This window comes from Lissotriton helveticus, chromosome 2_1 (genome assembly GCF_964261635.1).
Source record: "Lissotriton helveticus chromosome 2_1, aLisHel1.1, whole genome shotgun sequence".
In the NCBI taxonomy this organism is placed as follows: domain Eukaryota; kingdom Metazoa; phylum Chordata; class Amphibia; order Caudata; family Salamandridae; genus Lissotriton; species Lissotriton helveticus.
Genome location: NC_136059.1, coordinates 346,456,920 through 346,481,120, shown reverse-complemented (window position 1 = coordinate 346,481,120; position 24,201 = coordinate 346,456,920). Strand labels below are relative to the sequence as shown.

At 45.2% G+C, this 24,201-nt stretch overlaps 1 protein-coding gene across 1 annotated transcript in view; it reads right to left on the bottom strand.

Annotated features, from left to right (window-relative positions):
• Nucleotides 1–24,201, bottom strand: part of LOC144817969 (UDP-glucuronosyltransferase 3A1-like) — an 858,629-nt gene that overhangs the window by 619,822 nt on the left and 214,606 nt on the right. Inside the window, exon 3 of the mRNA XM_078674945.1 lies at nt 14,032–14,158. Within this exon, the coding sequence (XP_078531071.1) occupies nt 14,032–14,158 (127 nt within the window). The remainder of the gene's footprint in view (nt 1–14,031; nt 14,159–24,201) is intronic.

The following is a 24,201-nucleotide window of genomic DNA, read 5'->3' as shown; positions in this document are numbered from 1 at the left end:
AGGTCAGGCAGGAATGGCAGAATAGATGGGGTCTGATAGACACCTGGAAGGCGTACCACCCGACTGTCCGGGATTATTCCTACTTTTCTGCCATACACGACCTCCATGTTCAACTTGATGTGATGCTTTGCTCTCCTGATATACATGCTGTAGTACAACATAGTGAATACCTAACTAAAATGCTGTCTGACCATAACCCATTATTATTACATTTGACTTTATTGCCTGGTCGACCCAAAATTCAGACTTGGAGCTTGAGCCAAGAATTGCTAGAAGATCAAGCATTTCGCAAAGTGGTGGGAACTGGCATTACTGATTGTTTTCAGAGAAACAGTGGTACTGCCTCATCGCTAATGGTGGCGTGGGACACTTTCAAAAGTGTAGTATGAGTACATTGCATAGCGTGTAAGTTGGGAGTGAGTAGAGTACATTTGCAAGATTTGGAGAGGGCGGATGAAAAGTTGCAGGATACTGAGAGGGAGAGGCCTGAGTGCCCAGATCGCCAACGAGACTTAATGACATCGAGAGAGGAGGTCGCAGTACAAGTGGAGTGATTACGCTGCTTTGACTATAAAAAATACGCTGCACAGGCGCGTGCAGAGCGCAATTGATCAGGGGCGCTGTTGGCATGGCTAGCTAACCCAGCGCGTAGAGGGACGCTCATTCTAGAACTCTGTGCCCCAGATGGGGAAGCTCGCTATACGCAGAAGGGGATATATGACCTGTTCTTTGCTTATTATATTGTTTTATACCAAAGCAAAGTGGCCCCTGGCAAAGAGGTTATTCAGATGTTCCTAGAGGCGGCGGATCTCCCAGTGCTAGATCGTGAGAGGGTGGAGCTACTGGGTCAGGACATTACCCTGGGAGAGGCTTGTGGCGTGAATGGTCTCCTGGTGGAATTTTTTAGCGCGTATGTTGACCTGTTTGCCCCTAAGTTGGTGACACTGTATAAAACTGCAAGGAAAGAGAGCCTTGTGCCTGCCACCACTCGAGAGGCGTTAATTATGTGGTTGCTAAAACCGGGTAAGCCTCCCCATGACAGGACCGCCTATCGGATTATAAAATCTTGAGTCGAATTTTGGCGACCTGTCTACTCCCATATATGGTCCACTTACCACACACAGATCAAGCGCGATTTATACCTACACGGAATACGGCTCAGAATGTTCGGTGCCTCATTACTATCTTAGAAGTAGACACCTACCACAAAGAATCAATCAATCATAGCATTTGTATAGCGCGCTACTCACCCGGAAGGGTCTCAAGGCGCTGGAGGAGAGGGGTCCGTTACTGCTCGACCAGCCAGGTCTTGACTTGCTTCCTGAAGGAGAGATGGTCCTGGGTCAGCAGAAGGTGGATGGGGAGGGAGTTCCAGGTCTTGGCTGCCAGGTAGGAGAAGGATCTTCCTCCGGCGGTGGCTCTGCGGATGCGTGGTACGGTGGCTAAGGCGTGGCTGGTCGATCGTAGCTGGCGGGTGGGCGTGTAGAAGGTCAGGCGGTCGTTGAGGTACCTGGGGCCCAGGTCGTGGAGAGCCTTGTGTGCGTGGGTGAGGAGCCTGAACGTGATCCTCTTGCTGACGGGGAGCCAGTGCAGGTCTCTTAGGTGGCCGGAGATGTAGCTGTGTCGGGGGATGTCCAGGACGAGTCGTTGCGGAGGCGTTCTGGATGCGTTGGAGTCTTTTCTGAAGTTTGGCTGTGGTTCCGGCGTAGAGGGTGTTCCCGTAGTCCAGGCGGCTGGTGATGAGTGCCTGGGTGACGGTCCTCCTGGTCTCGGTGGGGATCCTTCTGAAGATCTTACGGAGCATGCGCAGGGTGTTGAAGCACGATGAGGAGACGGCGTTGACTTGTCTGGCCATCGAGAGGGAGGAGTCCAGGATGACGCTCAGGTTGCGTGCGTGGTCCGTTGGCTTGGGAGTGGTGCCCAGGGCAGGGGGCAACCAGGAGTCGTCCCAGGCGGAGGGCGATGGTCCCAGGATGAGGACTTCCGTCTTGTCTGAGTTCAGTTTCAGGCGGCTGTTCTTCATCCACTCGGCGACGTCTTGCATCCCTTCGTGTAAGCTGGACCTGGTGGCGGCGGGGTCGTTGGTGAGGGATAGGATCAGCTGGGTATCGTCGGCGTAGGAGATGATGTTGAGGTTGTGTTGGTGTGCGATGGCCGTGAGGGGGCTCATGTAGACGTTGAAGAGGGTTGGGCTGAGTGATGATCCTTGTGGTACGCCGCAGATGACTTCGGTGGGCTTGGATCTGAACGGGGGAGGCGGACTCTCTGGGTTCGTCCGGCGAGGAACGAGATGCTCCACTCCAGTGCCTTTTCTTGGATTCCGATGTTGCTGAGGTGCTGTACTAGGGTGCGGTGGCAGACAGTGTCGAACGCTGCAGAGAGGTCCAGGAGGATGAGGGCCGCAGTTTCCCCATTGTCGAGCAGGGATCTGATGTCATCGGTGGCTGCGATCAGGGCGGTCTCGGTGCTGTAGTTGGATCGGAAACCGGACTGCGAGGGGTCGAGGGATCCATTTGTCTCGAGGAAGGTGGCGAGCTGTCTGTTGACGGTCTTCTCGATGACTTTGGCAGGAAAAGGGAGGAGCGAGATGGGGCGGAAGTTCTTGAGGTCGGTGGGGTCCGCTGTGGGTTTCTTCAGGAGGGCGCTGAGCTCGGCGTGCTTCCAGCTCTCCGGGAAGGTGGAGGTGTGGAAGGAGGTGTTGATGATGTCCCGGAGTTGGGGTGCGATGATGGAGTCGGCCTTGTTGAAGACGTGGTGGGGCAGGGGTCGGTTGGTGACCCGGAGTGGATGGTGTTCATCGTGCGGGTGGTGTCTTCGGTGCTGACCGGGGTCCAGTTGCAGAGGGTGGTGGTGGGGGGCGTTGGTTCGGTGGTTGGGTGTGTGGTTGGTGCGCTGAAGCTGTTGTGTATGTCGGCGATCTTGCGGTGGAAGAATGAAGCGAGAGAGTTGCAGAGGTCTTGCGACGGAGTGATGTTGTTGTTTCCGGCGCTGGCGTTGGAGAGCTCTTTGACGATGCTGAAGAGTTCCTTGCTGTCGTGTGCGTTGTTGTCCAGTCGTTCTTTGAATGCTGTCTTCTTGGTGGTGCGGATCAGCTGGTGGTGCTTGCGGGTGGCGTGCTTGAGGGCGGTCATTTTGTCTGTGGTCTGGTCGTGGGGCCAGGCTTTCTCGAGGGCGCGGCAGTTCTTCTTGGAGTCCTTGAGTTCGTCGGTGAACCAGGGGGCTTTCTTGCTGCCGTATTGGTGATAGATATTAAAAAGGCCTTTGATAGCTTGGAATGGCCATAGTTGTTCCAAGTCATGCGACAATTTGGATTGGGGACGGTTTCGTAGATTGGACATCTCTGTCGTATAGACAGGTCACACCGGGGGTGAAGATGGGAGTGGTGATATCAGACACTTGTTCTGTGGGTCGAGGGACGAGACAGGGTTGTCCCCTTTCTCCTCTGCTGTTCGCCCTAGCCATGGAGCTGCTGGTGGCATGGGTTAGGACGGGCTTGCACTATTCAGGATTGAGAGTACAAGAGCAAATTCCTCACATCGCATTATATGCTGATGATCTCCTTCTATTTTTGGCGGATGTAGAGGGTGGAAGACCTTGGCAAGGTTACCGGTCGGAAGGTAAATTGGACAAAGACTTGCCCGTTCCCTGCGGCGCTGCAGTCTGAGGGCTGTGAATATACGCAGGAGGTACGATGGAAGCGACAATGCCTGACGTACCTTGGCACTTGCATTTATCACACTCCAACTGACCTATTGGAGGGTAACGTGGGCAGGGCCATTAGAGCGCTTAAGGGTTGTATTGAGTTTTAGGGTACGATCCCACTCTCGGTAGCTGGACGAGTGGCCATTCTCAAGATGGTAGCGCTCCCAGACTATAGTATTATTTCAGAACACTGCCGATTTGAATCCCGGCATTGGTTTTTAAGCAAATCCAGTCGATGGTGGTTGGGTTTCTTTGGGCTGGGGGACGACGGAGAGTAGTTCTCAATACACTAATGAGGCCACGATCGTAGGGTGGACTGGTGGTCCCTGATTTTAAATCGTATTGCTTGGTGGCTCAACTACAGTGGCTTACTCAGTCGGTGGCACGATCGTTCTGCAGTGATGAGGATGGGGAGAGGAATAAACTACATAGACAAACACTTTCCAAACTACTATTACAATTACCACTCCCAGCCGCCTTTCTGACTCGAGAGATGGGGGCATTTAAGCTCTGCTAGAATAGGAGTCAAAGACGGGCACAAATAGTGCATCCGTATGCCCCTGAAGTCTCGTTGGTGGTATGTAGTGCTCTACCGCATGGCGGTAACTGGGCGGCGCTGGGGGAATGAGCGGAGGGAGGGTTGACCACCATAGGAGATTTGTATGAAGATGGCTCCATGATTCCATTTGAGGTATTACAAGACAGATATGAACTGGCTCAGGGAGACTACTTACTACACCTTGCGCTTGTAGGGGCAATCCAGGCGCATTGGAAAATGAGACTCAGCGAACTGCCCACCTCCATGGTTTGTCAGTATGTGGTCCAGGCTGCTGGCACCATCAAGGCAGTTACTTCTCTATATCGCTGAATGACAAGGGAACGACTGACCCCACTGGTACGCTGCGGCGGTGGGAAGTAGACCTAGGTGATGAAATTCCTGAGAAAGCATGGGCGGGACTGGTGAAAAGTGCATTGAAAAGCACTCAGAACGCACACTTCCAGCTGGTACATTTCTTTATTCTTCATCGAGCATATCTTACACCTGAAAAAACGTATAAATATTTTAATGTGACCTCAGCAAGGTGCCTGCGCTGCAGTACAATAGGGGTGGATTTCTGTCACATGCTGTGGAATTGTCCTCAATGTGGCACATTCTGGGAAGAAGTGGTTGCTCTTTTGTATCCTGTTACAGACAGGGACATAGAACCAAGCATGGGCCTCTGTTTACTGCACTGGTTCCCCCATACCTCTAAGAATAAAATAACAAGTACATTTATAGACCTGGGGCTTTTACTGGCGAAAAGTGAAATAACAGCCCACTGGAGGACCATGAAGGGCCCTAGTTTTCAGAGGTGTCGTACTGACTTTCTTAAATGGGCAGAATGTGAGGGAATCACGCAAATGCAACTGGCAACCCACGCTAAAAGTGATACGGGGATGGAGATGGCGAGAATAGCACAACTGTGACATGTCATTAAACATTGTTTACAAATCATTGTTACGCCATCGGGGAGGGGGAGGGATAAGCGAGAGGGACTAGGATTGCATCTAGTGTTATTTGATACACTGAGGAATGGATAGTTGCAATCATATGATGTTGAGGGAGACGTTACTACCAGAAACTCTGATTGATGTTAAGATGACTTGGGAGTCGACAATATACTATGAACAGTATCTTCCATAATTTCTAATGCATAATCGGAAGCAGGAGATTCTCTCCAAAAAGTAATTCTTTTTCACACCATGATGCTGAGTGTACAGATATCTCTGATATAAATTGCACTTGTTTGTTTGTCTAAAATACAATAAAAAAAAAATTTTTTTTTAAATGAAGTCTCAGGTGATCAAAGTTACTGCCGCTTCTTTGGCTGTGCTCACGATGGTGAAAATAATCATCTGGAAGATTCCTCAATCAGCCGAAAGGATAGCAACACCATGTACAAGGCCTTTTTACACACGATGCACAAATGTTGTCCTATCTTCATCCACGGGGCGGCGGTACTATCTACATATCCATAACATTGCTAGTCTATAGGTACATCACAAGGATGCTTTCTATTATCGATAATGAGCATCCCAAAAGATTAGCAGAGGAGGCACTTCAGCTGATACAGAGGGTCCCTGCATGCTGAGACTTCACCACGCAGCAGTCTGACATCTACATGAGGGGTGTCCAGTTCTTGACCAAGACAGGCTCCTACATTCTCTTCCGCCAGGTAATGGTGTTGGATCGTCCATGGAAGAGATTCTTAGCTTCACAACTACACACACTAGGTATGCAAAGTAGGGTTTGCATAGTAGGAGTATGCCTGATTACAACCTTGTGTATGTGCCTGCATATATACACTGTTTTAGCACCATGGTAGAACTATATCTACTATTCACTCTTTTGATGCTTGTAATCACTTTCATCTACTTCTGTCTACTGATTATCACAGCACATGTATTCTATACAAGAATAATGTTGGTTCAAAAAATATATTGAAAATGTCCCACTGTGTATTCTCTGTAGATTTCTCTGTGCACAAATAAGCACGAGTGACAGAGTAAAAGAGTCTGATCTGTTTCCACGATCCCTGAGGGGTCAGGATTGTTCAGTGGTTGCTAGAAGCCATTCACTCATTGGTAAGGTTTGGGAGGGCTTATGGTGGCACTGTGTGCTAACTGTTCTCTAGACCAATATATTCTGCGGGGGTGCCAGGAAACAGTCTAGGCGCCTCCCCCAATGTTTATGTTGTCCAACAAATGCTCAGAGCCTACAGATTAGTAGGAACTACACAACAGAACTTGGGAATAGATCAGGCATCCATTCGCCATCTACAGATGATATAGCACTCAGTGGCTAGACTTCTCTTTGGGCTCCCAATGCACGCCTCAGTTTCACACGTTCTCCAAGAGCTTCATTGGATTACAGTTGCAAAGCATATTCACTCCAAGGCTTTGTGCTATATGTTTAAGGCCACAGTCAGGGTAGGTATACCAGAAAGGGGTAACCCTGTGTCCCTCAGAACCTGGGCATGTATGGTTAAAGACAAAAGTGGTTCCGTCGGGTCAATCAATTGCTTTTACGTGAAGGCTAGGTTAGCTCATAACAGAAGATAACAAATTTTAAGAAAAAACAAATTATAAGAACAAACAAATTTTTTAAGAGAAAACCTCTCTGACAACAAATAAAATTCAAAGTATTTTTATGAAAAAACAAAGTCACATTAAAATACCGGAATTACTTCATTCCATTTCAATTCCAATTATAAGTGAAGAAGTGACTATTGGTGAACAAAGTGAATAGTGCAACAATTTCAGTGACACTTATTTACAAATATATACAAAATTATACATGGGAAAATGGGCAAGGGGAAATATTTTGGCGGTCAGAGTTCTGAATTAATATTCCAAGGAGACAGATGGTGACTGTGACTGTTCCCGGAGGGTTCTTGACCAATATTATGCGTCGACGTTTCGATCCTAGTGTGCCCCGATTGGTGGTCACGCGGATCTTTATCAAGACAAGAGGGGGGGAGATACAGGGGAAGGGGGGGGGGGTTTATTTGTATTGAATTCCGGATACACAGGAGGCAGCAGTCACACGCTGTGCATAGGCCAATCGGTCAATCTCATATGGGGAACGGCTTTCAAATAGAGCGAGGAACCGGCTTACAAGTCTCGCAATCACTAAGATTATATAATAATATTAGGGCATATATGGGTGTCTAAGACGGCATTCTTGCTACAGGTCATCAAGAAGGGGTGAGGGTGTGGGTATGGTGGGTATGGTAATAATCGTCAAGAGTGATTATCGCACAACAAACAAAACTACAAACAAAAATATTAACCAACATAATTCCCCCTTCCCTCTTTATACTTTGAAGCAGCGAAGAATCTCTAGTGGAGCAGAGTGGCTGGCAACACCAAAGGGGCGCTGCTACCATCATGCCCTAATTTATCTATTCCCAACATAAATAGTGCCAATGGCCACGTTCCAGTGCGGTGCCTTCTTCTATGCAGGACTGTGGGATCAATGTGCTAAGGAAAAGCGCGATATCAAGTTGTTGCTTGCATGCCATCCTACCACGTGTCTAGGGTGAATATGTGTCTATCCTGTGTTTTTATGTTGAGATCAGTTTTGCCATGCATGGGGAAGCCCCATGGAATCTGGATCATGTATTTCTACATTCAGGCAGACAAGTGCAGAACAGCCCTCAGTCTGCGTGTTGTGCGTGTGATGAGGAAGTGTTGTCAAAGTCCCCTTAACCTCTGGCCAACACCGCGATCATTTTTAGCCACTGCAGATTTTTCGGGCGTCTGGGTTTTTAACCACCAGGAGGAACGGAAGTGGTATCTACCACATTCCCAAGCCACAGACAACTGTGTGCAGCACACATAGAAAGAGGAAAAATGAGAAGAAATAAGGATATTTCTCCCCATTATCCCTCACCTGGATAGGCATATCATTTTGGTGCATTCTAAGGTTTACTAGGTTTGGTAAATCTGGGAAGGTGTCAAGAACACATGGGATTTGTGTGCGAACATCCACCACAATGCCCGTGGAACACCTCCCTTGCGCAGAGTAATGTAATGAAGTGATTTACACTGATTTGCCTTACTTCAGATTCATGAAGCTATTCAAAGCCACACAATGTGGCTTTGCGTGGCTTCATAAATCTGACTTAGAGGCTTGTGTCACACAGGTGCAGTGTGCATGGTATGAAACCAATGTATGCCTCTCATAAATATGTCCCTTAGAGTATCTAGGGGCTGGATCATATCTTGCAAAAGTGTGGAAAATGGTTGTATGACGGAACAACGAAATCCCTAACCCCCATACCTAAAAAACACGTTCTGAATAACGACTGCATCTGTACCACGCATTGCTTTACCACGCATGCCTGTACCACAAATATTCATGGGAATGGCATGCATGGTAAAGGGGTATGTGTGGCTAAGGGTGCCCCCACCCTAGCCACAAACTCCCCTGCCCTCCTCCCGCCCTGAGGTGGAAAAACCCTGACCGCCCCCAACCTCCACACTGTGCCCTCCCCCGCACTAATTCCTAAAACCCTGTTATGTTATGTTAATATGTTATGTTAAGTTGTTAATATAACAAGTAACTATGAATAGGCTTGCTCAAACAACCAAGTCTTCAGGGTTTTCCTGAAGACCAGGAGATTGTCGCAGCTCCTGAGTGTCAGCGGAAGAGAGTTCCAGAAGTTGGGGGCCGGGTAAGAGAAACAGCATCCTCCTTTCTGTTTCCGTTTGAATGAGAGGACTGTTACAAGATGGAGGTGGGCTGGACTGAGATTACGTGAGGGTTCATATTCAGTGATCATGTTTTTAATAAATCTAGAGCTGTTGCTGTGCAGGGCCTTGAAGGCTATGCATCCCGTCTTAAAGGCTCGAGATTGGGCAATCGGTAACCAGTGGAGTTTCGACAGTCCTGATCTAACTGACTGCCATTTAGGCTGTTCAAGAATGAGTCTTGCTGCCTGGTTCTGAACAATCTGTACCGTTTTAATAGGCCCGATGGCAGGCCAAGGTAAATTGCGTTCGAAAAATCGAGCCGCGAAAGTACCAGGGCGATCACCACCTGTATGAGGGCTGATTGTGCCAGCAGGTGGGCCATTTTCTTGATTTTCCATAGTTGAAAAAAACTGAAAGAGATTACTGCTCCTACCTGTCCTTTGAGCGAGGGATCAGCATTAAGAATAACCCCTGGGCTTTTAACCGAGAGGGAAGGAGAGGTGGGAGACCCCAGGTTCGCCGGCCAGTAAAGCGGACCCCAGCTGATCTCGCTCTTCCCAGGCAGCACTAGTTCCATCTTGCCTAGGTTGAGTTTCAGGTGGTTCAAGTCCATCCAGCGCTGGATGTGAGACATGGTCGCCTGGAACTCAGCCGCAGAGACCGGGAAACCTAGTGGGATGATAAGCTGAAGTTCATCCGCGTAATTAAAAATAGTGATCTTCCTATTTTTTAAAGAATGAATCAGGGGTCTAAGATATAGATTAAACAATAGCGGAGATAGGGAAGAGGCCTGAGGAACCCCACAGGTGGAGGTAAGTTTGGGAGTAGTGAAAGTTCAGAGCCTGACCGATTGAGTCCAGTCGGCAAGAAAAGAATCTATCTATCTGAGTGCGGGTCCTCGCAGGCCATCCTGCTCGACACGGTTCAACAAGATGTTATGGTCGACTATGTTGAACACAGCCGACAAATCCAGAAGCCTCAGGGCCTGGTGGTCACCCCTGTCAGCGTTTGCTCTGAGAGTGTCCAGGACTGCGAATATCACAGCCTAAGTTGAGTGCGCCGGTCGAAAGCTGGATTGATTGGGTTCTAAGTAGTCAGAGCGTTCAATGAAATTTGAGAGGCATCTAGACACAACGGGCCTCCAATATTTTGGCCAGAAAGGGGAGAAGGGAAATGGGGCGATAATTAGAGGGGTTTGTGGGGTCAGCCCTGGTTGCTTTATAAGGGGAACGAGAATCGCGTTCTTGAAGGCGCTGGGAACCTTGCCTTGAGCGAGAGACTCATTAAGGAAGGGGAATACACTCTGAGGCAAGGCGGAAAAGATGTTTTTTAAGACATGTGTTGGGCAGCTGTCGTTAGGAGTCCCGGAATGGACACGGGTCATTAGCTCCGAAAGTATTTTAGGACAGATAGGTTGGAGGGCAACTAGAGTAGATTGGTTATTGAAAGTATTGTCCAGTGGTTCCCAACTGGAAGAATTAGGGAGGCTGTCTTTGATGGGAGAGATTTTATCCAAAAAGAAGTTGTTCATGGAGTTGCATAGCTCTTGAGTAGGGGCCTGGGTGGGTGAGGTTCTCTCATCGTTACATAAATCATTCACTATTTTAAAAATTTCTTTGGATTCATTATCAGAGTTTAGTATTTTGGTAGAGAAATAGGCCGCTTTAATGTTCAAAATGTTTTTTTTATATTCTCTGCGAGCTATAGAAAATTGCTCCTTATCTTTAGTGGAGTATTTTGATCTCCATTTCCACTCTTTTTGGCGCAGCTCAAGTCCCTGTCCCTGAACCCTGTCCCTTAACCTGCCCCTGACCAGCCCTGACCCAACCCTAATACTGCCAGCCCTCCCCTAAACCCTATAAACGACCCAACTACCCATTCCCCTCCCCCTGCCCTGAAGCCTAATACCCTAACCCCTAGTTAAAAAAACTACCCCAACACTCCCCCAGCCCTAAAACCTCCTCCGACCCCCCAGCCCTGAAAACTACCCGTGACTCCCAGCCCTGAAAACTTGCCCCAGCCCTGAAAACTAGCCCCACACCCACAGCCCTGAACATTAGCCCTAATCCACTCCAGCCCTGAAAACCACCTCCAACCCCCAGCCCTGAAGACTAGCCCAGAACCCTCATCCCAGAAAACTACCCCAACCTACCCCATCCCAGAAAACTACCCCGACTGACCCCAAGCCCAGAAAACTACCCAACCCCAGCCCACAAAACTACCCTCAACCAACCTCCCAGTCCGCCAATCTGCCCCTGACCCACCCCAGCCCAGAAAATTACCCCAACTCACCCCAGCCTCACTTAAACAACCCCCCACCAACCTCCAGCCCACAAAACAAACCTGACCCCCAGCCCACAAAAGTACCCCAGCCTTACTTATCTCACTGCGTATCTCTCTCTGCTTCCTGCTTCCGTCTGTCAAAGCTATGCTGCCCCCGCCTCTGCCCCAGCCCACAAAACATTCCCAACTCACCACCCAGCCCGCAAAACATTCCCAACCCACCCCCAGCCCACAAAGGATACACGACTCATCCCCAACCCACAAAACATTCCTGCCCCACCCCGAGTGCACAAAACAACCCAAACCCCCAACCCACAAAAGTACCCTGACCCACCTCCCCATTTAAAACAACCTGGCCCACCCCAGCCCACAAAACAACCCCGATCCACATTCCACAAAAGTACCTTGACTCACGGCCCAGGCCCACTTACCGTACCGTGGAACACTCCCTGCTTCTGGCTTCCGTCCATCAGCAAGCCCGACCGCGCATTGCCTTAACCACACACATGCGTGGTTAAGGCATGCCTGGTAGGGCTTGCAGAGTCGGAACATTCAAGGTTTAGACATGGTGTTCCGACTGTTCTGTGCCATAAAAATGTATAAATCAGGCTGTTCCATGGACTAGTTTTATGGACTGATGGCCAACTAGCCTTCAGGACCCCCCTTGACTTGTTCCCTCAGTTCATAATCTAGGATACTCTCTCACTATTCAATGAAATAATTAAAGTAACCATCATACTTTTTACCTGAGAATGGTCTAAGCTATATATTTTTGGGGCTACATTACAGAAGCTGCCTTATTTGAAATTGGCTCACTATCAGTTTGATAGCCTACAAGTATTGCCAAACTCTGTATTGACTACTACTATTACTGAATTGTATAACCAATATGTCACCATATATCAAATCCCTGCACTGGCTTCCAATAATGTAAGGTCAAGATGTAGTGGTCGGTGTCTAGTTCACAGAGCAGTTAATGATCAAGGTTCTTTTAACCTGAAAACGAAGTTTCAACTACAGAAACACAAAAGTGGATTCTTGACATCTCAATGGCAGGATAATAGATATTCCACATGCAATGAGTAATATTAGTCCGCTAAGTATGTCATATGGCATGGTCATAGCAGGAGAAATATACTCTCTGCCTTCTTTGTGCCCATCTGTATATGTCTATCCCTTGTCACTCCTCTTCTTTCCTACTGACGTTCTGTATCCATTGGAGAGTGTGTTGTGTGCCCTCCTCCAGGATGACTGCCAATTGTGTTGAGTTGGTACACACAGCATGCAGCAGAAGAAGAGAGGGGAAACACCTCACCTCCTTATACAAATCAACATTCACACACATTCACATACAACACAAAATACTTCAAGATCATTACCACAGAAAAAATCAGTAAAACTCATTCAACTCATCTCACATACTTTTCCTGACATGCACACAACTTGGGGCCCAGACAAGAGAAAGGACAGCCCCTTGTATTCCAAGTTCCTCAATCACAAAGGGGCAGATAAGCAGCCGTACAACCCCTTCCTGCACCTGTCCTAAAATCACTTTAGAAGGGAAACTCATCCAGTGGCGGCTGCCACCAAGTATCATGGGTATAGGAAAATACATTAAAAAAAATATTACGTACCTTGCTCCCCAACCGCAGCCTCTTCTCATGCCATCCTCTTCTGTTCCTGCTTGAAGCAGGAAGCACAAACATGTTCCCCCAGCTGCAATGCAACGATGTGATTGGTCTGAGCGCTGTAGTTCCTCACCAGGCTGGTTTGGAACATGCAGAGTGCGCAAGACGGTTTGGCCGTACCAAGACAGCTGACCAATAAGTCCTGCCCACTTAAGTGCCCACCACTCCCCCCCTGTGCTGGCTGTGACACAGCCAAGCCCCTCCCCATCCTGTAAACTGATAAAATAAAATGGTAATGGTAATAACCTAGTGTTATTATCATTTTCATTTTCTTTTATCCACTGCTTGAAATACAGTGGGGGCGTGCCTCCATCTTAATGGAGGAGACGCAGCTGATCGCATCTCATGCTTTCAGATTTGAAGGCAGAGCACAGCCCTACACTCACTTCTTATACAAGTCATCTGTTTGCCACACTGGGAACTCCACTCCAGCTCACATACTTAGGATACTCTCACACACTGATGGCGAAGTGCATCTGTCCACCCTTCCCCTGCCCTGGTTACCCTATCACATTATGTGGACCACATCATACATATTTATAGAAGACTGCTTCTATACATCAATCTTCCTACTCTGGTCATGCACCCATCATTAAAAGGGGGGACCTTGCTACACATATTCAAGACACTGCACTGCTCATCCTCTCACCACACAGGGACCCTCATCTCACACCTTCATAGCAGATTGCATCTATGCACCAACTTCATTCACTGATCGTCCTGTCACCACATGGAGACCCCATCTCACACATGCAGGATAGGCTGTTTCCATAGACGTCACTGCTGCAATTGGCATCGTTTCACCACACACGTATTCTCAGCTGAACAAGATAAGTTGTTGATAAGATCAGTAAACCTATGCGCAATTCCCACAACCACGAAGTCCTCGGTAAAATATTTTCACTATTCTGCATCACATTTACCAGAATGCATGTTTAAATCTAGACATGTCTCTTGATGCATATTTGTCAAAAGTGTAACACTGTCTATACAATCTAATAGTAAGTATTATCAACAGGTACACCCCAGTGGATCGTAAATATAGTCAAGTAAGCATACATTGGGTTATATATTATACTGTAAATATTATATCCATTGAAAGTTTTACTGTCTTCCGTACCTTCCTTCTAGAAATTTTTTTTGGTCCTCAGCATATAATGTTCGGAGGGCTGCTTCAGATTCCTCTCCTGTCGAAAAAGTCTTAATCTTGTAGCTGCTGGACGAGTTTTGATCATGTTCACTTATACCTAAAATACGGAAAGTAATCATTATGTGTAAGAATCTATCCTCCCAAATGAATACATAAAAAACGAAATATAATTTACAATCCTACAAGTAAATATTGTGTAGCATCAATAAATTATGTATTACAAATCGAAAGAAGCAGGCTTTAAGCGGGGATGTTATATATTACGTTTAACTGAGCTCAAAATGACCCACCAATGAAGAATTGCACTTGACACTTGGTGTAAGAAACATCAAAGTAAAGTAAGGAGACCTGCAGATTTGCCCTATACTATGTATGCACGGCAATGTTCAACAGCAGCAAACAGTACTAAATTGTCCTTATAATCAGTAGGAAAATAAAGAAATAATTGAATTGAACTCGTACTGTCAAAAGTCAATATAGCATTCGTCAGCTAAAAACAAGAGCTAGATTTGTTTGACATCGGCTCCCCCACGACCCATCTTGTTGTCCAGCTGTTCTATGCTTTACAATGAATCCTTTACATAGGTTTACATTTATGGGGTATTTTTATATTGTATGCCATTTACTTAGAGTAACACTTACATCACATTTGTTTCAATACACTGTAATTCTGAATCTGTGTAGTTACAGGTTTGCATTCTATGTATTTGTGGTTACATTAGAATGTCAAAATACCGTGTTGCCAGCAGAGACAGCTTGGATCTTTTAGCATTATTTTGATAAACGACTCTACTGATTAATTCTAACTTACTCATTCACTGTAAAAATAGACTGCATTGCAGATTTAAAAACAATGTGATGTTGCATTTGTAAGCATGGTAAATGTTATTTACTTTAAATTGCATTAAATGTCAATGTACATGTTTGCGAAGTAAAAATCATGATGTACTGATTTTTAGGTCTTAGCTAGACAGCACATGCGCTGTATCCAAGAGACATGTTGTGTTCAATCTGTGAGTTTTAAGCCATCCTCAGGCCTACCATTTGCTCGCTCCATCGTCATATCCTTTGTTCCCATTTGTTTGCGGCATATATGCGTCATGCCTTTCCATGTGTTTAGCCATCCCCCAAAGCATGTGCCATGTACTTATGTACATGTTCTGGGGCATCTCTGCAAATCAGCAGGGATGCGCCAGAACAGATGCGTCATGCAATTCGCTCCTTCCGCCACCACAGATGCGCCGCATTTACAATGCGCATGTGGAAACAAGAATAGGGTTGGCTCTAATCAGCAAGGCTGAGCCTATACAACAAACAACGAAAGAGATGCCAGTACTGATTATATTTATTCAATTATCACACTTAACATCCACACTAAGAAAACTAATTCAAAATGGGGTATTTGCTTATTACTCGCACTTTTATTTTTCAAGATTAACAGTTATTACAAAAATGTTTTTATTTTTTATAAAAAGAGAAGCATATAAGAAATGAGGACACATCAAAAGAACCACATTCAATAGAAACTTCATACATTCTACACCTTCAATCATATCACTATCAGCACAACATTCACCACATTCATATCTCCATCATACATACCACATACTACCACTATAGTAAAACAAAGAATATACTAGATCTGCACAAATTATACAATCATTTAGTACAATTTAAAGAAGATACATTCCTATCTGTTGATGAATTTAGAATCATTCATTAGAACTTAATACAGTAGAAGGTAATGTACATAGGATGGTGAGGAGCCAGAGGGTGTTACTGCCCCCTAGATACCCAAGCAGACCAGTAAGACAATGGCCTACGCGTTTCAAATCCCCTATTGTTCGTCAGGGATTCTCATCAGGGCCTCAGACACTGTAAATATAAGGAGAAAAAAGACACAACAGAGAATATTTTAATGAAATAGTGAAAGAAAAAAGTTTTTTTTAGAATTGCACATCAGCAGTCTAATAGTATAGGCATGCACCTAGAGAACAGTCATTATGTATGAGCCATTCAAAAAAAGACGGATGGTTTTGGGTGTAGAAACACGGGAGGGGCCAGATGGGAGTTAAAACACATCTAAAAAATACTTACTACCCAATTGCCTGATTATGTGATCTACGGAAGTCATAGACTGGAGGCTTCTCTAGAGTGAAATAACCTGAAAAATCAGAAAACAGCTCTATGAGGTTCCCGCGTACGTACATTTCGACAAGGAGCAAAGAAATAGTGGCGCCAAAACTATTCGAAGTTGCAAAGAGTACAAATGGCTCAAAACCAGATAAACATTCCTAGAAGCCATGTTACTAGGAGTCCTATCTGGCATCAACTAAGCACTAAACGTGACTATTGGCTAGACCCTACACTGGTGAAAACTCATATGGAGGCAGATACCTTGAGAATTGTAGGCAGCTGCCGAAAATGAAGAACTGTAGCGTGGATAAAAATGGGAGAGGGCAGGACGCTTCGTGAGTTAACTTGGTGTTATTTATCACCTAGGTCGGCATCCCTGAAGGGAATTATATCTGTGGAAGGCAAAAAGATTAAATAAGTCACCCTAACCTTTTTCCGCTACGAGGTGCATGAACAGAATTAAACATTAGCCTCACCTTCGAAGATAGATAACGGTCTCAGTAGCATATTGTGGAGGCAGCGTCAGCACATACCAATTCAGTCGGCGTGTGCTGAAAAAATGGAATAAACACGCCCAATGTCAATAATTGTGCTGTACCGTGACCCTAAGGACAGTCGGACGTGGCTAAGACCAAAAATGTCCGGTGACGGATGTTTTACCTTAGGACTTTAATCCAGCGGGGCTACTATAAACTCTGTGGATGAGCGGCCCGGCACTGCTTTTTCACGCAGGCGCGTTAATGGAATCCCGGGCGGTGATCAAAAGGAAGCGTCAGCACATCCCAGATAATCGAAGTGTACTGCAAAGGAATAATAAATACTATTAGGAAAACCTTCACGAGGTTATCAGACTTGTCGGGCGACTAGAACTTAGAGAGGTTAAGAATAAGGCGGGAGGACGAGCGAATTACCTTGAGGAGTCGATCTCACACGGTCTCTCCACAGTCTGTCGGGGTGTAGCGAAGCACTATTCTCTCGCGCAGTCGTGTTTTGGAAAACCAACGGTAGTCACCTTTATACGGGGCAGTGTGCTGGTGTAGCCAATGGGAGGCTGTGAAGTATTAGAAGAGGGCGGGAGATGAATGAAACGAACTGTAGCACAGTAATAAATAATGAAAAACGGGCAAATTTGTAGTATTGTCTGGATGTGTGTCCAGATAACAGGGAGGACCTGTTAAAATGGCCACCGAGTCAATAGTTCCAAGACACGGTTCCTAAGAACCAAAAAGAAGATGACATTCGAATGTACATTGGTCAAAGTTTGAAAATTTCCGATAGCTCATTCAAACCTGACACCGCGGTGTCAAATTTGACAATCAGCATTGCCTCCCTTTTGGACAGTTTGAGGCTCAGATCCCCGCCTCGGGGATCTCTTTCTATCCTTGATATGACTGTCCATTTGAATTCATTGAGACCATGTTGCATCCTGGTCCAGTGGTTTACCAAAGGAGCGTTCTCAACGTTTCTTTTTAATCTGGACTTGTGCTGTGAAATGCGTTGTCGCACTTCCTGCTCGGTTTTGCCTATGTACAGGCAATCACACGGGCATATGATGCCGTACACTACAAGTTTCGATTTACAGTTACTGAATACCTCATGTTTCCATGAGATACCCTTGTGCTGGAAGACCGTACCCTGTATCGTGGTGTCACAGCAGAGGCACGTACCACATTTGTGGTGGCCAAGTACAGGTGCAAATCCCAACATTTGGCGAAGGGAAGGTTGAGTTTGTGACGGCATTGCTGCTCTAACCACATGGTTTGCGACGCTATTCTCTCTTTTAAAAGCGAAAAGCGGAGGCTCTTTTAGGCTCTCGTCTAAATTCTTCACCAAATGCCAATTCTGACCAATGATTCGTTTTAGCTGATTGGCATTGGGGCAGAAGGTGGTTACGCAAACTTGGCGCTTTTGTTCTGTTTTCTGTTTTCGCTCCAATAATATCTCGCGGGGTGTCCATCTAGCTCTTTTCATGCAATCTTTGACAAGTTTTTTGGGGTACCCTCTATCGCAGAGTTTAGAAACTAATTTTTCTGCATGGTATGTATAATCTCTCTCATAAGTGCAGTTTCTGCGTACTCGCAAAAACTGCCCGTGCGGCAAGTTCTCTTTTAAACTTCTGGGATGATTGCTCTGAAATAAAAGAGCCTTATTGTGGTCTGTGGGTTTTACAAATAACGCTGTCGCCAATTTGCCAGATTTTGAAAAAACCTCCACATCCAAGAATGGAATCTTCGTTTCAGACTGGGTGAGGCTAAATTGTATATCAGGTGTTCTGGTATTCAGCCATAGGTGGAACTTAGTCAGATTGTCAAGGCCTCCAGTCCATACCATAAAAACATCGTCGATGAAACGATACCATTTCCCAATAAACTGTCCAAAGGGATTGTTATTATGTATGTACGAATCCTCGTACATTGACATAAAAAGCACCGCCAATTCGGGGGCAAAGGGACATCCCATCGCCACCCCCTTTACTTGGAAATAGAATTCGTTGTTGAAACAGAAATAGTTTTTTTTAAGCGCAAAAGATGCCAGGTCTACCAAAAACTGTGTTGGAACACGCATAGGTCTAGGACGTGAGTCTAGAAAGAAGGAGAGCACTGCCAATGCCTCACCCTGAGGGATTTGCGTGTATAATGATGTCACGTCGAGAGTGACTAGCAAATCAGTCCCTTCACAAAAGGTTATATTTTCCAACTTGTTAATAAAGTCGGTAGTGTCCTGTAGGTATGAGACCACTTGGTTCATGAATTGTTTTAAAAAACAGTCCACGTTTGCAATGGGTTCCAGGAGAGAACCACATCCTGCCACGATGGGTCTCCCTGGCGGTCTACTCTGGTCTTTATGCACCTTTGGTAGTGCATAAAACATGGGGATCTTAGGATGCTTGATCTGTAAATATTCGCATTCTTTCTTGCCAACGAATCCTTGCTCAAAACCCTCTTGGATGATAGCAAAGAGTTGGTTTTGTAATTCCTTTGTAGGATCCTTATCAATTTTCCGGTAACAAGAGGGATCCTCTAGTTGTCTTCGTATTTCATTCGTATAGTCTTGAGTATCCCATAGTACTATGGATCCGCCTTTATCGGCTTGCTTTATCACGACCGTCGAGTCATTTTTTAAGGTGGTTAAAGCAGACATCTCCTCTCTCGTGGTATTAAATTTAATGAATCTTTTTTCTTTTTCCATTTGTGAAATAGCCGACAAGACGCTTTTTTCAAAAATTATCAATTCCTTGGGGATCTTATTTCCGGGTGGGCAGAATGTCGACTTATTACGTAAGCCTGTTACCTCTGTTATCGGTGGTACAGGATTTTCCAGGAAGAACATCGTTAGTCTTAGTTTTCTGCAGAATTCTATGAATTCTGTCTTCATGCGAACAAAATCTGTTCTTTTTGAAGGAACGAAGGATAACCCCTTGGACAGTATGCTCTCTTCTGCTTTAGTTAGTACTCGTTGAGAGAGATTAAAAATGGGAGACCTATTTAGTTCTTGTAGTGCTGTCGACGGGTCTTCATTTCCCATGGGATTGTGTATCTGACTCGGCCTCTCGGTCTCGTCTGGCCTCTTCCTAAAAAAGAGTTTTGGGCCTGTCCATGCTGTTGTTGATTGGAATTCCAGTTTCTATTTCTATTGGATTGGTTGGTATTGCCACTCGTATCACTATCGTTACCCGAGGATGAAGAAGTTTCCCCAAAGGAAATGAAGTGTTTCCTGGACCTACCCTGATTACCTGTTAGGTATTGTCTGGACTCCGATTTAGTGTAAAAGTCAGGTTGTAAGTATGGATAAATGTTCTCCAGTGAGAAATTCTTTTTATCCTTCTCAAACTGATTAGATTTTTGTGTTACAGTGTAATCCTTGAACTCCTGGATTTCCTTTTCCACTTTTTCTAATAAGGATTTCGCGTCTGGTATTGTTGAATTAGTGCTGATCTCAGCTTCTAATTTCTCTATTTCTTCGAGCTCAATTCTAGAAAGTCTAACTGCTGTCTCGACTGTAAGGACCATAAGGTCCCTACTACATTTGGTTTCGATGAAGGAGAAACCTTTTTTGAAGATTGGATCCTCGGTGAAGATCACCGGAATATTTTTGATCTGAAGACCAGCTGGAATGGTCCCTTCCCTAAGATGTTGTAATAGGAAGTGACCATGCAGATCAGTTCTGATTTGCTTCTTTTTCAGACGCAATAATTTCTCTGATTCGTTCTGGGATGTAGCTGACACACTGAGGGAGACTGAAGCGAACACTGGTGGATCCCTAAGTAGACTACTGATGTGCTCTTCACTATAGGCAAACGTGTCCTTGTCTGCCATTACTTAAAAACCCAAAGAAGGAAAATGAAGAAGTGAAATAGTAAAAGTAAGAAATATAAAAATTATAAAAAAGAGAGAGAGGAATTATGAAAAAGAAATTAGAAATTAGATCTAGATGCTGTCAATAGATCCACACTAGATCACAGAGAATATGAATGAGCTATTGAATATACTCAAACTCCAAAGTAATGGAGAAACACAAATACCTCGCGGGCAAACGCCAGCTATACTCATGTGGAAACAAGAATAGGGTTGGCTCTAATCAGCAAGGCTGAGCCTATACAACAAACAACGAAAGAGATGCCAGTACTGATGATATTTATTCAATTATCACACTTAACATCCACACTAAGAAAACTAATTCAAAATGGGGTATTTGCTTATTACTCGCACTTTTATTTTTCAAGATTAACAGTTATTACAAAAATGTTTTTATTTTTTATAAAAAGAGAAGCATATAAGAAATGAGGACACATCAAAAGAACCACATTCAATGGAAACTTCATACATTCTACACCTTCAATCATATCACTATCAGCACAACATTCACCACATTCATATCTCCATCATACATACCACATACTACCACTATAGTAAAACAAAGAATATACTAGATCTGCACAAATTATACAATCATTTAGTACAATTTAAAGAAGATACATTCCTATCTGTTGATGAATTTAGAATCATTCATTAGAACTTAATACAGTAGAAGGTAATGTACATAGGATGGTGAGGAGCCAGAGGGTGTTACTGCCCCCTAGATACCCAAGCAGACCAGTAAGACAATGGCCTACGCGTTTCAAATCCCCTATTGTTCGTCAGGGATTCTCATCAGGGCCTCAGACACTGTAAATATAAGGAGAAAAAAGACATAACAGAGAATATTTTAATGAAATAGTGAAAGAAAAAAGTTTTTTTAGAATTGCACATCAGCAGTCTAATAGTATAGGCATGCACCTAGAGAACAGTCATTATGTATGAGCCATTCAAAAAAAGACGGATGGTTTTGGGTGTAGAAACACGGGAGGGGCCAGATGGGAGTTAAAACACATCTAAAAAATACTTACTACCCAATTGCCTGATTATGTGATCTACGGAAGTCATAGACTGGAGGCTTCTCTAGAGTGAAATAACCTGAAAAATCAGAAAACAGCTCTATGAGGTTCCCGCGTACGTACATTTCGACAAGGAGCAAAGAAATAGTGGCGCCAAAACTATTCGAAGTTGCAAAGAGTACAAATGGCTCAAAACCAGATAAACATTCCTAGAAGCCATGTTACTAGGAGTCCTATCTGGCATCAACTAAGCACTAAACGTGACTATTGGCTAGACCCTACACTGGTGAAAACTCATATGGAGGCAGATACCTTGAGAATTGTAGGCAGCCGCCGAAAATGAAGAACTGTAGCGTGGATAAAAATGGGAGAGGGCAGGACGCTTCGTGAGTTAACTTGGTGTTATTTATCACCTAGGTCGGCATCCCTGAAGGGAATTATATCTGTGGAAGGCAAAAAGATTAAATAAGTCACCCTAACCTTTTTCCGCTACGAGGTGCATGAACAGAATTAAACATTAGCCTCACCTTCGAAGATAGATAACGGTCTCAGTAGCATATTGTGGAGGCAGCGTCAGCACATACCAATTCAGTCGGCGTGTGCTGAAAAAATGGAATAAACACGCCCAATGTCAATAATTGTGCTGTACCGTGACCCTAAGGACAGTCGGACGTGGCTAAGACCAAAAATGTCCGGTGACGGATGTTTTACCTTAGGACTTTAATCCAGCGGGGCTGCTATAAACTCTGTGGATGAGCGGCCCGGCACTGCTTTTTCACGCAGGCGCGTTAATGGAATCCCGGGCGGTGATCAAAAGGAAGCGTCAGCACATCCCAGATAATCGGAGTGTACTGCAAAGGAATAATAAATACTATTAGGAAAACCTTCACGAGGTTATCAGACTTGTCGGGCGACTAGAACTTAGAGAGGTTAAGAATAAGGCGGGAGGACGAGCGAATTACCTTGAGGAGTCGATCTCACACGGTCTCTCCACAGTCTGTCGGGGTGTAGCGAAGCACTATTCTCTCGCGCAGTCGCGTTTTGGAAAACCAACGGTAGTCACCTTTATACGGGGCAGTGTGCTGGTGTAGCCAATGGGAGGCTGTGAAGTATTAGAAGAGGGTGGGAGATGAATGAAACGAACTGTAGCACAGTAATAAATAATGAAAAACGGGCAAATTTGTAGTATTGTCTGGATGTGTGTCCAGATAACAGGGAGGACCTGTTAAAATGGCCACCGAGTCAATAGTTCCAAGACACGGTTCCTAAGAACCAAAAAGAAGATGACATTCGAATGTACATTGGTCAAAGTTTGAAAATTTCCGATAGCTCATTCAAACCTGACACCGCGGTGTCAAATTTGACAATCAGCATTGCCTCCCTTTTGGACAGTTTGAGGCTCAGATCCCCGCCTCGGGGATCTCTTTCTATCCTTGATATGACTGTCCATTTGAATTCATTGAGACCATGTTGCATCCTGGTCCAGTGGTTTACCAAAGGAGCGTTCTCAACGTTTCTTTTTAATCTGGACTTGTGCTGTGAAATGCGTTGTCGCACTTCCTGCTCGGTTTTGCCTATGTACAGGCAATCACACGGGCATATGATGCCGTACACTGCAAGTTTCGATTTACAGTTACTGAATACCTCATGTTTCCATGAGATACCCTTGTGCTGGAAGACCGTACCCTGTATCGTGGTGTCACAGCAGAGGCACGTACCACATTTGTGGTGGCCAAGTACAGGTGCAAATCCCAACATTTGGCGAAGGGAAGGTTGAGTTTGTGACGGCATTGCTGCTCTAACCACATGGTTTGCGACGCTATTCTCTCTTTTAAAAGCGAAAAGCGGAGGCTCTTTTAGGCTCTCGTTTAAATTCTTCACCAAATGCCAATTCTGACCAATGATTCGTTTTAGCTGATTGGCATTGGGGCAGAAGGTGGTTACGCAAACTTGGCGCTTTTGTTCTGTTTTCTGTTTTCGCTCCAATAATATCTCGCGGGGTGTCCATCTAGCTCTTTTCATGCAATCTTTGACAAGTTTTTTGGGGTACCCTCTATCGCAGAGTTTAGAAACTAATTTTTCTGCATGGTATGTATAATCTCTCTCATAAGTGCAGTTTCTGCGTACTCGCAAAAACTGCCCGTGCGGCAAGTTCTCTTTTAAACTTCTGGGATGATTGCTCTGAAATAAAAGAGCCTTATTGCGGTCTGTGGGTTTTACAAATAACGCTGTCGCCAATTTGCCAGATTTTGAAAAAACCTCCACATCCAAGAATGGAATCTTCGTTTCAGACTGGGTGAGGCTAAATTGTATATCAGGTGTTCTGGTATTCAGCCATAGGTGGAACTTAGTCAGATTGTCAAGGCCTCCAGTCCATACCATAAAAACATCGTCGATGAAACGATACCATTTCCCAATAAACTGTCCAAAGGGATTGTTATTATGTATGTACGAATCCTCGTACATTGACATAAAAAGCACCGCCAATTCGGGGGCAAAGGGACATCCCATCGCCACCCCCTTTACTTGGAAATAGAATTAGTTGTTGAAACAGAAATAGTTTTTTTTAAGCGCAAAAGATGCCAGGTCTACCAAAAACTGTGTTGGAACGCGCATAGGTCTAGGACGTG